This window comes from Palaemon carinicauda, chromosome 33 (assembly GCF_036898095.1).
Source record: "Palaemon carinicauda isolate YSFRI2023 chromosome 33, ASM3689809v2, whole genome shotgun sequence".
In the NCBI taxonomy this organism is placed as follows: Eukaryota; Metazoa; Arthropoda; class Malacostraca; order Decapoda; family Palaemonidae; genus Palaemon; species Palaemon carinicauda.
In genome coordinates, this window is record NC_090757.1 from 3612133 (window position 1) to 3628888 (window position 16756).

Consider the following 16756-nt stretch of genomic DNA (forward strand, 5'->3'; position numbering starts at 1 on the left):
CCGCTTGCCTGCGCGCCCGCGCGACCGCTTGCCTGCGCGCCCGCGCGCCCACACGCATGCTCTCCAATGTTCGCCCGCGACGGTATTCCATCGCGCGGACGGACGGTGTGCCGTCGCGCGAACCGACGGTGTTCCGTCGAGCGAACCGACGGTGTTCCGTCGCTCGAACCTACAGTGTTTCTTCGCACGAATGTCGGCCTAATTCTTGCAGTATCCATTGCTCGTCTATGGGTTATCGCTCGCCGACCACCAGCTCTCGCCCTTCCTACCACGCTCGCCCTCCTTCTGCGCTCCTTCGCTCACCTTCGATTGCGTTCCTGCGTGACCGCGTATGGGCGCTTCCACGTTCGCCCACGCGCAAATCTTTGAATTACCATCGCGCGAGCTCCAGGGCAATAGCGACCACGATTCCCATTGGGGTTTTCGCAGCATGGCCAGCCTGGCGAGTTCTTCTGGAGCGTATTTCCAGAACACGGCCTCACCCCGTAAACGCAGAGCATGACACTTGCAAGAATACGAAGAAACTTAAGGAAGTCTGAGCAACACTCCTCTTTCCAGAACCTGGGTTAGCCCTTCCCCGTCATTCCCTGGAAGGATTTTTGGCGGGGGGCTTTCCGTTCGAGATTTCTCCATCGGCCAAGGGGTGACTGCTTACCCCTTCCTCTGGGGGCTTACCAGGTCCTTTCCCTCCTCGGTTACGGCCCGAGGTTTGGTTCAAGGAAACTACAGGAAGATCATGGGTACTTTCCTCCACTCGGGCTCAGGCACCTTGTCCTTTCGTCGTTAAGTATCTAACTTGCGGACAAGCTCGATGTTGTACCATCTGGACGCGCTGACTGAGGGCTTCCTTCGGGTGTCTCATCTGTGGAGGTCGACAACCTCAGGCACCCTTCCATCCTTGAGAAGAGTTTGTTTGTGCCCAAGGACAGAGACTTAGACAGCGGCTGTGCGAGGAAATCGACTTCCGTTTTCACTCCTCCAAGGCGCTTTCTTCCAGACTCTGCAGGGCTCCAGCGCCCTTTTCTTTCAACCACGTCGCCCTAAGTTATTGGCTACGACAACTGGGACAAGGTGTCCAATTGCAGTTTCCTCCTGTCAGGAACAGATGGCACGGGAGGCTCCCCCGGGGGGGGCATAGTCCTAAAAGGAGCGGCAGAGTTCACGAACTCTAGGATTGCAGGTTTCTCACTGGGAGGATGCTTAAGGTTACTCATCCGGATGACAGCTTCCCGATGCCCATTCCCGCATAATCTCTGTGATCAGCCAAGGATATCGCGCCTGCCGTCTCTGTCAGCGAATTCAGTGTCTCTGAACCTCTATGCCATAGCGTCAGCAAGAGTTGCCTGGTTGGGCAGAATGATCCATACCTTAGGCGAAGGTCCTCCATAGGATCACCGACGGCTTTACCCCCGGCCTCTTCAGTCGATCCTTTCTTGTAAGGAAGGATCTGAGAGGGGAGTTCCGTAGTCGACCTCTCAGCCCTGATCAAGTTTGTCGAACAAACTTCGGCCAGCGTAGAACAGCAGAATCGATCAGACTGGTAACGAGGCGACAGGACTCCTTAAACCCTGGATCGGAAGGACGGGTACTTTCAGTTTCCATTCCATCCATCTTCCAGGGAGCTCGTCGAATTCAGCCTAGACTGCAAGTATTCCTGCTTATGATGCAGTGTGGCTATCCCGCCATGGCATAGCAGGTTTTTTTCCCCAGAGAACTCTCCCTGCTTTCCTCATGGCCGCTCAGATGCAGGCTTTCGCCTCCTCTGCTTTTTGGAGGGCTGGTCAATTCCGGTAGGCTCGGGTTCGACCTTCTTCAGCGCCAGGACAAGCTTCTGGATGCTTACCATGAGTTTGGGTTCATGGTATTTTGCTTGGAGCCTTCTCTTCTTCTGCCTCAACATCTGGAGTATCTGGCCATGATATTGAGTCAACGGCCTTACCACGTTGAAAACCCCGCTTCTCGTCCGTCCAGCAAGGTTAAGCAACGTCGGTTCTGGTCGGTACTTGGATGGGTGTCCACCTGGGGACGCCAGATTCTGTTGCCACATCCTCCGACCCTTCCTTCAGTTGACTGTGGCAAGACTGAGGAGAGTCGCAGTACCTGTTCTCAGTCAAGCAGAGCTTTCAGCCCTACCTTGGAATGTTTCCTAGTTCTCCTTTCCTCATTGACCCGCCTATAGTCCGAACGGTCGCCCCAGGATAAGTTCCATGTGGGGCGGTCCAAGTTCCGGTGGTTTCAGGCAACGTTTAACCGGACTTCCTGGCCCCTATGGGACCAGCGGAACTATTAGACCTGCAATGGGTGTTGACCTATGGAGCCTCTTGATGGTAGTGGATATTCTCGTCCTTTCCCCACATTCTTGATGCTGTTCTTGGACTCGTCAAAGGAAAGGGGGGGCCCATGTTCTGGTCCAGGCCTATGGTCAAGACCTGAAGGATACCTCTCCATCATTCAGGAAGGCTTAGGGGCCGTAGTCTGGCCCCTCTACAGATCCTACAGGAGTCGCCCCGTGCGCGTCGACTTCATGATTCTGGCGTGTTCTAACCAGCAGGGGACGCATTTTCACACCTTCACATCTTGCAGTAGAGATACCGGGATGATTGAGATTCTCTCAATACCACCATCGGATCTCTCATTCCAGGCAGGGGAATGTTCTCTCCGACTATCCGAGCAGAGCCTCGTAGAGAGAGTGTACCTGGGAGTCTTTGACCTTGAGTAACCAGCAAGTCCTGGTCTGGGGGACCTGATCGCGACAGCTTGGAACCTCAAGCTTCCGCTGTTCTTCCCCCCAGTCTCAGACCCCGAGACTCTGGCAAGATGCATTCCGGTGATGGTGGGACAACTTCGACGCCTGCGTCTTCCCTCCTTTTTGTCTGTGGACAATGGGTCTCAACAAGACCAGGTTGTCTGTCAACCTTTCAATGGGAGAGCTCCACTGGGACTATGCGCAGAACGGTTTCTGGACCCTCTGCTTCCCCTGACGGAACTCCCGGGAGAGCTTCTCCCACGGCGCAGACTACTCAAACAACCACACTGCGACATCTCTCCCGAACCGGGGCGTCGCTTCGGCTTCATGCCTGGAGACACTACGCCTCCTCCTCAAGAAGAGACAACCCGCTACAGTCGCGGTACGGAGGTCGCGTCATCTGCGATAGTCATCCGCAGGGGTCTTCCAGGCAAAGTGAAGAGTCTTCGGTGGTTGGTGCCGTGGGAGATATACCTCTTCCCTTGAGGACTCTTCTCCAGCAATAATGGTCTTATTGCCTTTCAGCGGGAGGAAACTCCTTTCCGCTCTCGGCAATGAAGCCTGTCGCTCAGCCTTTCCCTGACCTTCAGGCTTAAAGGAATAACTTTTTCCTGCCCGCTGGATCTTTCCTCGCTCATGCGAAGCTACGATCGTCCCTCCCCTAGTCGGAGGAAGACCTCCAACATGAAGCATGGCTCGGACTTTTAGTCCTTTAAGAGATCTTCTCAAGACCCTTTACGACAGGCCTCGGATTGTATTCCGGCCCGGGGGGTCCTGCTCACTCTGGCCACGGCCAGTGTGTAAGCAATCTTCTTGGTCTCGTACGACTCCCCCTTTCTAAGGAAGAGGGGAAGTCAACATTCAGGTTCACTCCTGAGTTGTTGGCTAGACTCAGATTCTTGGGGTCCCAGCCCTTCGGTCCAATTCCTTCAAGATTTCGAGTCTCCATTCTGTATCTGATGTCCCAAGACCTTCTCTTTCTTGCCAGTAAAGGAATCGAGAGGTTAGCTTTGGGAACAGCTGCAGTTTGTCCTCAGTTGCAGCCGATTTGGGAGCACAAGGAGGACATGGGGGAGAGTCATCAGTATACCTCTTCAGCCCGGACTCAAGGACATTCATCTCGACCTGTCTCCAGACCTTCCCCCGTCACGTCGCCCTACAGCACGATGTTGGATACATCGCAACGTCCCTCGCCTTCGAGTAATACTACTCTGTGACGCAGGTGCTACAAGCTGGAGTCTGGAAGCGTCTAATGACCTTCGCAGCCCGCTTCCTGCAGGGCGTGACCCACAGGAGTCTTGATACATTTTCTATCGCTCTGTGGTGGCTACACAACAGCTGGTCTAACCTCAGGCTCCTTTTTGGACAGGTAGCAGAAGGTTGAGGGCATTGTTATCAGGTTTTAGTCTGCATGAATGAAAGAAGTATGTCTGGCCCTTATTTTTTTCTTCATCATCCCCTCTATGGGGAGGCAGCATCCTGGTCTCTGCATAGCTGACCTCGAACCTCTGCAGGTAAACCATGCTTCCTTGTGTTCCGAGTATTGAGTCAATACTGTCGCGTCCCTCATACCCTGACGAGGTGGTATTGGGAACGTCCTAACCCAGAGTTCCTTCGGGAACTCCAGGTCAACTGCCTAGGACGGGTCACACTTCTTCCTTCACACACAAGCTTATGTAGGCCACACGGTTCCTTGCGGAGCAAGGAACTTGTGAGGTGCAAGGACTCCTTTTCTCGAGTGCGATTCACTCGGATTCTGAGTCCTTGGGTAAAGCCAAAGCCAGTATGGCTGGGGACTTTCCACCCTACCTAATGGGTAAGTCACCCAATGTAAATAGCATGGTTTGTATTTCGGTTACGGAACAAATGACAAATTCGAAGATAATTTGTATTTTTCCTAACCATACAAACCTTAGCTATTTACACATATTTGCCCGCCAGCCCTGTCCCCCAAGACAAGTCCTATCTCTAAGTGAAAGTGAGCATTCATCTGTGTGAGGGGGGGGGAGGGGTAGCTAGCTACCACTCCCCCCCCCCCCCCCCCCCCCCCGGTAAATTCTAATGGCTCGCCATTTCAGCTGCGCTAAAAGGTAAACCCAATGTAAATAGCTAAGGTTTGTATGGTTAGGAAAAATACAAATTATCTTCGAATTTGTCATGTTTTAATGTACAAGGCTTCTATTGTTAAATGTGTACTATTAACTCGTATGAAAAAACTTCAATAGAGAACCTTTATTTTCAGAACTGGCTGATCCTCTGTTGAAAGCTTTAGCCTGGATCTTAGTATGGCTTGGAATGTTTGGATTTTCAATTCAAGTAGCCATTCTATCAGATCTCCTAGATCTAGCAACTCTCCATCTGTACTGTTTTTATGTTTATGCTGCAAGGTATGGTTTGTGAATTTCATGACCTTTATGTAAAAGTAACTATTGTAATTATTTTCAATTCTGTCTGTTGGCAGAATTATCCAAATCTCTAAGGAAGGAAAATTTAAGATTCTTGAAATCCATTCAGATATTTTATTTTTGAGATTTGAAACAGTTTTATTTTGCTGTTAATCCAAAATATGATCTGAGTCCAGAGCTATTTTTATTGTACAGTAATTTTATCAAAGGCTGATATTTATTTAATTAAAAGAAAACAACTTCTATTAGTGGTGGAAAAAGTCTGAATGATGCCGAGTATTTTCAGAGTAACTGGATTATCATTGTTATAAAAGTATAATTAGTGTTTAGATAATCATTTTGAAATCTGTGATTGCTTTTTCTAATCAATTTAATATATGTTATTGATTTGAAATGTATTAATAAGCATTTACTACGGAACATACTGTAATTTTTTATAACATATTTGCAGCTGATATACCTTTTCTATGTAACTGACATTGAAAGCAAAACATCAATGTGGCGAGCACTGCATTACCATGTTAATCTTCTTAAATATATAAATTTGATTAAGTCTGTTCAAGAGCATAGCAAGTGCAAAATTGATGTTAGTAGAGTCCTGTCAAATGAATTTCCAATGAAAAATGGAGTACTCCAGGGGAATGTGTTGTCCCCTATGTTGTTTATCCTTCTCATGAATTTTGTAATGCATAGAACAGTTGGAGATGGTGGCGAAAGATTGGACTGGATTGGTAATAAGAAATTAGCTGACCTAGAGAATGCTGATGATGCTGTCCTAATTAGCAGAAAACCAAAGGATTTGCAATGTTTGCTTACCAAAATGCATAAAATATCACATGAGGTTGGGCTGAAGATAAATAAAAGAAAGACAGAGATGTTGAGAATGGAATATGCAATGAAGATGAAATATCATTGGAAGGAGAACAGATTAATGAGGTAGAATCATATAAATATTTAGGAACTATTATCTCTAATGCAAGGTCTTTAAAATTGGATTTTAATGAAAGATTGAAAAAAAGATAATTAGACAATGGCTAGGTTAATTAAAATTTGGAAATCAAATCCCCTGAAATTACATATGAAAATCAGACTACATATGGCAGGTTAGTGAGATCGCTGTTGCTGTGTGGACATGAGTCATGGTAAGACAGTGAAACACCATTCAACAGATTTTGTAGATTTAAGAACGAAGCCCTCAGAAGAATATTGGGAGTTAACTGGAAGGGCAGGATTAGAAATGAAACTATAAGAGAGATTACTCGAGTGCCATATGTGGATGACATCATGGTGAGGGGTAGATAGAGATGGTTTGGGCATGCTCTTCACCGTTCCCAAGAGAGATTAGTTCACCAAATTTTTAACTGGGATCCACAAGGCACTAGAAGAGTTGGAAGGCCCAGGCCTACATGGCTGAAATCTATGAAGCGTGATGTAGGAGATGATGAATGGAGAGGTATTGGTCTAAAAGCTCAAAATAGAGACGACTGGGAAAATCTAACCAAGACTCTTTTTGTCAATAGGTGTAGAAGAAGGGATGATGATGATTAATATAAAAAATGCAATGTCTTTTTTGTTAAAGGAATTTATCAGCTATTCTCACACCTCACTGGACAAATCTCTCTTGCCTGTGAGAAGGATAAATCGCATGCTATCAGAGCGGTAGCCAGTGTGCTCAGTTTTTTAAGGCCTTTATCTTTAGGAAAAGTTTTTGCATCAGTTCTATGGAGAACTAACTGTAATTGCTGATAATTATTTGAATAAAGCCTTATACAAATTTGGAGACTTATTTTGGCATGGCATAATAATTTAGGACGAGGAATGTATTGAAACATTTTTATTGGTTATTTTGTATTGAATTTTCATTATAACTCATATATTATATCTTCAATTTAGAGTAAAATTTATCGTTGAATTGCAACTTCAAATTAGTCTGTTCAGTTAACATATGTTTTTGCAATAAAACCCTCATACTAATATTTGTCACTTTTTTTTAATTACGTGTGAAAAGAGTACAATATACTGTACTACGTCAATAAGTATCAACATAGACTTCCTTGAAAGTGATCTTTTTAAATATTTAACTTAGCCGGTGAATATATAAATTGCTGCAACTCTGTTGCTCGACAGACACATACATAAAAAAACTCGCCAGCGATCGCTATACAGGTTGCGGGTGTGCCCACCAGCGCCAACTGTCGGCCAGATACCACTCTCGATGTAAACAAAACCTCAATTTCTTCTCTGTCGACGTGTCGACAAGACGTACTTTACTCGCTGTTGAACCTGGAGTTTTTTCCCATCATATTTGGTGAAGTACTTTAATTTGGTTTGAGCTTTCGCAGTACAGGTGTTTTTCTTCAAATAAATCCTTGAACTCTTTTTTGAATCGGATTAATTGTTGATGGCTTAGATCGTTTTTTGGAATTTTCCCTTGACTAATTCAAAATGGCTGACCCTTCTCAAGTTCCCAAGTTCAGAAAATGTAATGCTAGGGACTGTCATAGGCGTCTTCCAAAGGCTTCTCTCGACCCTCACACTGTTTGTTCCAATTGTCGGGGTAAAACCTGTCAATTGGAAGATCGGTGTGAGCAATGCGCGGGCCTTTCGGAATTCGATTTTATCGAATTCGATAAATATACACGCAGACTAGAGAGAGATAGGGTAAGGAGAAGTTCTTCTAGGTCGGTAGATTTTTCCTCTCCACATGCCCCTGAACCTAATCCTTCCCCTGTAGTGGTTGTTCCTAACCCCCCTCCTAGCACTCAGGAACCGTCTATGCAAGACATGATGCGTGCTATTCATGCCTTGGGGGAGAGAGTTGAGGCCTTAGCAAGTGACCGAAATCAACTCATGGCGGACGTAAAGGAACTCAAGTGCCAAAGTGCCACGGCGGAAAGTGTTAAAGTGCCTAGTGTTTCTCAAAGTGTTGTGAACAGTGTTGCGCTCGAGGGTTCGTCTGTTCGTGCCTGTCGTCCCCCTAGTCCGGGACCTCTTGCAAGCTCCCAAGCCCAGGGGAGAAGCAATGTCGTACGACTCATGGGTTCGAGAGGCCTTGATCAGCGAACAGACGTTCCCTCTATGGTATCAGGCGTATCTCTCCAAGATCGCCCCTACCAACGTAAGACGAGAGAGCCCATTTTTACCTCGTCGTCCGAAGGTGTTTCTCGTAAGAAACCTTGGACCAAGGTCTCCAGACCTTTAAAGCGGAAGTCGGTCCCTTCAGGACAAGTCCAACGTCCCGGTTGTAGCCACTGGGACAGTTCGGACCCGTTGCCGTCATCTGATGACTGCTCGCCGCCTAAGAGAGGCAAAGTTGTGCCGTCTCATTCGCTAACCCCGTCTGTTACCGCACCTGCTTCCGTAGACCCTAAATGGGTGTTACTGCAAGACATGCAGTCCAAGCTTGCGTCCTTGATGGAGGACTACAATGCTGAGAAGGTTTCCGTTGAACCTACTGGCCATCAGCCATCCAAGCGGTCTGTTGTGCGTCCTGTTGACGTTGATGTAGCTTTCTCGCGTCAACCAGTTGGGGTAGTACCTCCACCGATGCGACCCAGTGTGGATTTCCAGCCGCACGTTGACGTTAGGCAACGCACTGATGTGATTGGTGACGTTCAGGACGTTCATCAACCATCAGAGTTGACTTGTTTTGACGCGGTGCGTCAACCTCCGCAACCCGGTATGGTGTTGACTGCACAACCCAGACGGTCTAAACAGTCTCGGGTGGACGCTGTGCGTCCTCGCGCACCTGTTGTTGTTGACAGTTCCCAGACTGTTCAGCAGTTCCAGGACGCTGCGTCCGGCTCCGTCACGTATGCACCAGTGCGACCGGACTCTGCGAGTCAAACGATGCCTACACCTTTGCCGTTTTCTCATCAGTTATCGGATGAGGAACTGTCAGATGAGGACGTTGCTGAACCACATCCTGAGGATCAACCTTCAGAACTAGATGAGCCTAAAGCAGTTCAACCATCCTTGGACTTTAGAAAAGTCATGGCTGTTTTTAAAGAGTTGTTCCCTGATCACTTTATTTCTGTGGCTCCTTGTTCGCCGCCGTCAAGAGTTTGTCTTAGGCGTTCCTACTACCATGCCTGCCTTTACTAAACTCGTTCTCTCTCGCTCATCCAAGAGAGCTTTACGGCTGTTAGGCGATTGGTTAGAGACCAAGAGGAGTTTAGGGAAGACAGCATTTGCCTTCCCCCCATCTAAACTCTCGTCTAGATCGAGCGTCTGGTATGCCACGGGAGAAGTTCTCGGCTTGGGAGTTCCTGCCTCTGCCCAGGGCGACTTCTCAAGTCTTGTAGACTCTCCCCGCCGCCTTGCCATGAGACGCTCGAAGATTTGTTGGTCACCCTCGGACCTGGACCACCTTCTTAAAGGCATATTTAGGGCGTTCGAAGTCTTTAACTTCCTGGACTGGTGTTTAGGAGCCCTGAGTAGGAAAATCTCTTCTGCAGATAAGGACGTTTCCTTACTCATTATGTCCTGCATGGACAAGGCCGTCCGTGATGGGTCCAACGAACTTGCCGCTTCATTCACGTCCGGAGTCCTGAAGAAACGAGAGTCTCTGTGCTCTTTCCTGTCTGCTGGAGTGACGCCATGCCAAAGATCTGAGCTACTCTTTGCGCCCTTGTCTAAGTGCCTGTTTCCTGAAGTCTTGGTTAAGGAAATTGCCTTGTCTTTAGTGCAGAAGGACACCCACGATCTAGTTGCGTCCTCGGCTCGCAAAGCTCCCCCTTTGCCTGCCTTGTCTGCTAGACCTAGGATAGACACTCCAGCGTCTCGGTTTATCCCGCCCTTTCGTGGCAGAGCCTCCAGCAGGGGAGGTGCTCGTGCCGAAGGGAAGAGAGGGAAGAGAAAAGGATCCAAGTCCTTTAAGGGCAGAGTCTGACTGCCCGCAACTTCAGACAGCAGTAGGTGCCAGACTCAAGAACTTCTGGCAAGCCTGGGAGAAGAGAGGCGCAGATCAACAATCTGTGAGGTTGCTCAGAGAGGGGTACAAAATCCCTTTTGTACGCAAACCTCCTCTAGCGACGTCCCCCATCGATCTCTCTCCCAGGTACCGTGAGGAAGAAAAGAGACAAGCCCTGAAACTGGAAGTGTCTCTTTTGCTAGAGAAGGGAGCGGTGGTCAAAGTCTCGGACATTCAATCACCGGGGTTTTACAACCGTCTCTTCCTAGTATCAAAGAAGACAGGAGGTTGGAGACCGGTGCTAGACGTCAGTGCTCTGAATGTCTTTGTCACAAAGACGAAGTTTACCATGGAGACCACAAAGTCAGTCCTAGCAGCGGTCAGAAAGGAAGACTGGATGGTCTCTCACATCCCCATTCACTCAGACTCCCAACCTTTTCTGAGATTCGTCTTCGACGATGTGGTGTACCAGTTTCGGGCCCTGTGCTTTGGCCTAAGCACAGCTCCTCTCGTGTTTACGAGGCTTATGAGGAATGTGGCAAAATTCCTCCCCTTATCGGACATCCGAGCCTCCCTTTATTTGGACGACTGGCTTCTCAGAGCCTCTTCCAGTCATCGCTGTCTGAAGGATCTCAATTGGACTCTAGATCTGACCAAGGAATTGGGACTCCTAGTCAACTTGGAAAAGTCACAGCTGGTCCCATCCCAAACTATTCTGTATTTAGGGATGGAGATTCACAGTCAAGTTTTTCGGGCTTTTCCGTCGGCCCCCAGAATAGATCAAGCCCTGCTCTCCATCCAGAAGATGCTGAAGAAAGAACGCTGCTCAGTCAGGCTGTGGATGAGTCTGGTAGGAACGCTGTCATCCCTGGAGCAATTTGTCTCGCTAGGAAGGCTACACCTCCGTCCTCTTCAATTCCATCTGGCTTTTCACTGGAAAAAGGACAAGACGCTAGAGGCGGTCTCGATCCCGATTTCCGAAAAGATAAAGTCTTGTCTGACTTGGTGGAAGGACAATATCAGCCTACGAGAGGGTCTTCCCCTGGCAGTTCAGATACCCAACCACGTTCTCTTCTCGTTCGCATCGGACTTGGGCTGGGGCGCGACGCTGGACGGTCGGGAATGCTCAGGTCTGTGGAACTCGAGTCAGAGGAGCATGCATATCAACAGCAAGGAGCTTTTGGCGGTTCATCTGGCCTTGATAAGCTTCGAGAATCTCCTTCGAGGCAAGGTGGTGGAGGTAAACTCGGACAACACCACGGCCTTGGCGTACATTTCCAAACAGGGAGGTACCCACCCACTGACTTTGTACGAGATCGCAAGGGACCTGCTCATCTGGTCAAAAGATCGAGGCATCTCCCTAGTAACGAGGTTCATCCAGGGCGACTTGAACGTCCTAGCAGATTGTCTCAGTCGGAAAGGTCAAGTAATTCCAACCGAATGGACCCTCCACAAGGATGTGTGCAAGAGACTTTGGGCGACTTGGGGTCAACCCACCATAGATCTCTTTGCAACCTCGCTGACCAAGAGGCTTCCAATCTATTGCTCTCCAGTCCCGGATCCAGCAGCAATACATATAGATGCCTTCCTCCTAGATTGGTCACATCTAGATCTTTACGCATTCCCACCATTCAAGATTGTCAACAAGGTACTGCAGAAATTCGCCTCTCACGAAGGGACAAGGTTGACGTTAGTTGCTCCCCTCTGGCCCGCGAGAGAATGGTTCACCGAGGTACTTCGATGGCTAGCAGACGTTCCCAGAAGTCTTCTACGTCAGCCACACGTAAAGAAGGTACACCAAAGCCTCCACGCTCTTCGTCTGACTGCCTTCAGACTATCGAAAGACTCTCGAGAGCTAGAGGCTTTTCGAAGGAGGCAGCCAGTGCGATTGCTAGAGCAAGGAGAGCGTCTACCATTAGAGTCTACCAATCGAAGTGGGAAGTCTTCCGAGACTGGTGCAAGTCAGTTTCCGTATCCTCGACCAGTACCTCTGTAGCCCAAATAGCTGATTTTCTCTTATACCTGAGAAAAGTATGATCCCTTTCAGCTCCTACTATCAAGGGCTACAGAAGCATGTTGGCCTCGGTCTTCCGGCATAGAGGCTTAGATCTTTCCAACAATAAACATCTGCAAGACCTTAAGTCTTTCGAGACCTCTAAGGAGCGTCGTTTGGCTACTCCTGGGTGGAATTTAGACGTGGTCCTAAGATTCCTCTTGTCAGACAGGTTTGAGACTTTACAGTCAGCCTCCCTGAAAGATCTCACTCTTAAGACTCTTTTCCTGGTATGCTTAGCCTCGGCTAAAAGAGTCAGTGAGATTCATGCCTTCAGCAAGAACATCGGGTTTTCGTCAGAAAAAGCTACTTGTTCTCTGCAGCTTGGTTTCCTAGCCAAAAATGAGCTACCTTCTCTTCCTTGGCCTAAATCTTTCGATATTCCTAGCTTATCGGAGATCGTAGGCAATGAACTAGAAAGAGTCTTATGCCCTGTTAGAGCTCTTAAGTTCTACTTAGCTCGTACTAAACCTTTACGAGGCCAATCTGAAGCGTTATGGTGTTCGGTTAAGAAACCATCCTTGCTTATGTCAAAGAATGCTTTGTCATATTTTATCAGATTGTTAATACGAGAAGCTCATTCACACTTGAGTGAGGAAGACCGATCTTTGCTTAAGGTTAAGACGCACGAGGTTAGAGCTGTAGCAACTTCCGTGGCCTTTAAGCAAAATAGATCTCTGCAAAGTATCATGGACGCAACCTATTGGAGAAGCAAGTCAGTGTTCGCGTCATTTTACTTGAAAGATGTCCAGTCTCTTTACGAGAACTGCTACACACTGGGACCATTCGTAGCAGCGAGTGCAGTAGTGGGTGAGGGCTCAACCACTACAATTCCCTAATTCCATATCCTTTTAATCTGTCTCTTGGAATGTTTTAATGTTGTTTTTATGGGTTGTCCGGAAGGCTAAGAAGCCTTTCGCATCCTGGTTGATTTGGCGGGTGGTCAAAGTCATTTCTTGAGAGCGCCCAGATTAGGGGTTTGATGAGGTCCTGTTGTATGGGTTGCAGCCCTTGATACTTCAGCTCCTAGGGGTCTGTCAGCATCCTAAGAGGATTGCTGGGCTCCGTAAGGAAGACGTACTTACAAGGCAGAGTAATCGTCTAAGTCGACTTCCTTACTAGGTACCTATTTATTTTGGTTTTGTTATATTGATAACTGTCAAAATGAAATAAAAAACTCTTAGCTTATACGATGTAAACATTTTTAACTCTGGTCTCTACCCACCTCCTTGGGTGTGAATCAGCTATTATATATTCACCGGCTAAGTTAAATATTTAAAAATGATATTTTAATTATAAAATAAATTTTTTAATATACTTACCCGGTGAATATATAAATTAAACGACCCTCCCTTCCTCCCCAATAGAGATGCAGTGGGATGAGAAGAAATTGAGGTTTTGTTTACATCGAGAGTGGTATCTGGCCGACAGATGGCGCTGGTGGGCACACCCGCAACCTGTATAGCGATCGCTGGCGAGTTTTTTTATGTATGTGTCTGTCGAGCAACAGAGTTGCAGCAATTTATATATTCACCGGGTAAGTATATTCAAAAATTTATTTTATAATTAAAATACAGTATCATTTTTCCATATAAGGCTTCTTATTTTCTCTCCTGCATAGTGTTTATTTATTTAACATTGGTGAAAATTTATTGCTCTTTTTCTTTAGTAAAGATAGGAAAATATTTTACCATATTCATCCCTTAATTTTAGACCTGTTATACTCAGTAAGGAATAATATTGGAGTTTAATAGGGTAAAAGTATTCTGTATAAAGGACTGCAGATACAGTATCGAGTAATATACACTACCTAAATCTTTATTCTTAAATGTCAGCTGTAAATTCTGTGCATATTTTTTTCTTAATGTATTGTCATGGACATTTTTCAAAACATCCAAAAGTATGTAACTTATAAATGGTACATAGAGAAATTTATTAGCTTTAATCTTTATGTCTGGAAGCTACTCAATCCTGTAATTTACTAGTCATTATTAGTGGAAACTACTAAACTACTGTATACGGTTGTCATATTTTGTTTTGCAGGATCCACATGCTCCAAATATCACTGTTAGGATCCCAGTGGAGAGCCTTTCGAGGTCGGAAATGGAACCCCTTAAAATTAAGAATTGACAGTGACACAGGAAAGCATATGTCCTTGAAAAGAGTTCTCACGGCTGTGGTTTTCACACTTGTAATATTCTTATTACCAACAACTACTGTTTATTATCTGGTCTTTGTCATGGTAAGTCAATCTTTGTATGAGTTTGTAAGTATACTAATATAAAGTAGGTTTGATATTACTTCAAAGTATTATGAAAAATAGAAGAATGTTTTTACATTATGTAAACAAAATACAGAAGACTTCCCTTAAAAGGTGATTCCTTCTCATAATTTGGATCATAAGTACACCTGCAATAAAGTTTTTTATTTGCAAATACAAAAGAAAGGTGACTAACCTATGTGAGGGAGTCTTAGGAAGATATTCTTTTATGAAATCATTTTAAAACAATTTCCCTTTTACAGCTTCGAGTTAGCCTTAGTGCTGTGCGAGGTATCCTGACTTCATGCATCTGGCTTTTGAATTTCAATCCTCTCTATTTAGTGGCCTTGAATTTGATGGGTTCTAATGTAATCAAAGGTAAATATTTTATATTTCAATGAGTCCTACACATTCTTCATAGACTAGTATTAATATGATTGAAAGCTCATTTGAATAAAAAAATTTGTTTTGGGGAGCTTCAGACTGCCCTGTCTTGAGTGCTTGAACTCAGTCAATATTAAGAGACTCACTGATTAGTCTGTCTATAAATCAGGAGTCACTTTTAATTTTTCACATGCTGAGTCTGTCAAACTACATTACACAGTCGGTAGCATAGCATTCTTGCTTAGGACCTGAGCAGGGAAATTGGTTCTATGATACTTTTTTAGTCCGACTTATGCCGAAAAGATAACAACAGCAATTGAAATGCAAGATTAATGCTTCCTTTTCACAAGGGACGATTTGAAGGGAAAAGCTTGCTTTGTTCCGTAACCGAAATACAAACCATATTTACATTGGGTTTACCTTTTTGCGTAGCTGAAATTGACGAGCCAATAGATTTTAACAAGGGTTAACTACCCCCGCGCTAGTTAGCGGGGGTAGGGGAAGGGGTAGCTAATGCCCCTCCCCTCCCACACACCGGTGATTTGCTTCACTTCACTTTTGGCTCGGACAATGAACAGACGTCTCTGGCTATTGTTCGTTTTTTGACAGCCTTAATCTTTTTTTTGCTTTTCCTCAGACTTTGTCTGTTTGAAGTTGGCCTCGCCCTTTGCAGTTCATCATGCGCAAGTGCCCTGGTATTGCCGGCCGCCCTTGCGGTACCTTCATGTCTGCGGTGGATACTGATCCTCACACCCTTTGCCCGCAGTGTCGAGGCCGACGGTGTGATAGTGAAAATACATGTAGTGAGTGGTCTGCCTCCCAGTGGGAGAGGTTTGCCCGCCGGCGTAAGAAGAAGCCCAAGAGAGACCATTCTCCTTCGAGGGTTGCCTTGAAGGAGGAAGGCTCTCGGGATTCTTCTTCCGCCCCCTAAACCTCCTCCGAAGCTCCCCCTCGTCCGGCTCCTGTTGAGAGGCCGCCGAGTGGGAGCGCAGGCCCTAATTCTGTTTCCCGACCTCGGAGTGCGGGAGAGGGCGTCGCCTCCCTTAGCGGGGCGGTTCCCCCTCCTCCTCCGGGGGAGGATTTTGATGATGTTAACTCCATGTATAATGATGATCTTTTTCAGCTTTGGGGTTCCTTGGGGCTTAAGGGCCTGCCCTCCAAGGAAGCCCTATTTGACCTTATTCAGTTGGGGGCCGCTGTCAAGCAGTCGCCGGTGATAGCAGAGGTAGATCCTCTGTCTATCGTCGACGTCGTGGTGGCAGAGGCTTCCAACTAGTCTGGTCAGACATCTGCGGCACCTGATGGTGATGACGTTGCTGAAGGCTCTCCTCCCCCTTCTGTACATCCTTCGGAGGGGGAAGGGGGTCCTACGGGCTCTCCTGCGGCTAAGTCTCCCCCTCGGGGGAGCACTCTGACTGAGACTCCTCTTCGGAGGACTGATGATCCTGACGACCTTCCTTGTGGCTGCCTTCGCCGTAAGGCTCATCGTCCGCTTCGCCGCAAGGGCCTCCCGTCTCCCTATAAGGGTGTCAAGAGGCGCCTTTTCGAGTCTTCTCCTCCGTCCTTCGATGGGGACTCTCCTCACCAGAAGCAGTCTGTAGCAGCAGCGTCCTTAGACCTCTCCGGGGATCGTTCTCGTTCTCCTACACCTTCCAGACCTTCGACTTCCTGTGCAGATGGCCAGCAGTCTGATCTCGTCAGCTGACGGGCACCGGTCCCTTCGGGGCAAAGGGATGTCGCCCACGGTGTGGGCACTTCCCTTGCGCGTCAGGGTTCCTCTGCGCGCCCTCCTGCGCGTTCACGCATAGCTTCTCACCAACGCTCTCCGGCTCGTCAGCGCTCTCCTGCTCGTCAGCGCTCTCCTGATCGCCAGCGCTCTCCTGATCGCCAGCGCTCTTCGGATGATCAACGCCCTACTGCTCGCCAGCGCTCTCCTAAGGATAAAGAACATCCTCCTGTTCCTGCTGTGCGCCCAGCGCGCCAACGGTCTCCTGAG

General features: G+C 47.3%; 1 protein-coding gene across 4 annotated transcripts in view; it reads left to right on the forward strand.

Annotated features, from left to right (window-relative positions):
• The window catches only part of LOC137625822 (phosphatidylinositol N-acetylglucosaminyltransferase subunit Q-like), a 60147-nt gene that overhangs the window by 36069 nt on the left and 7322 nt on the right, over positions 1–16756 (forward strand). For all 4 annotated transcript variants that reach the window (XM_068356698.1, XM_068356700.1, XM_068356699.1 and 1 more), the window contains exons 5-7: positions 4989–5133; positions 14160–14358; positions 14640–14754. In XM_068356698.1, the coding sequence (XP_068212799.1) occupies positions 4989–5133; positions 14160–14358; positions 14640–14754 (459 nt within the window). The remainder of the gene's footprint in view (positions 1–4988; positions 5134–14159; positions 14359–14639; positions 14755–16756) is intronic.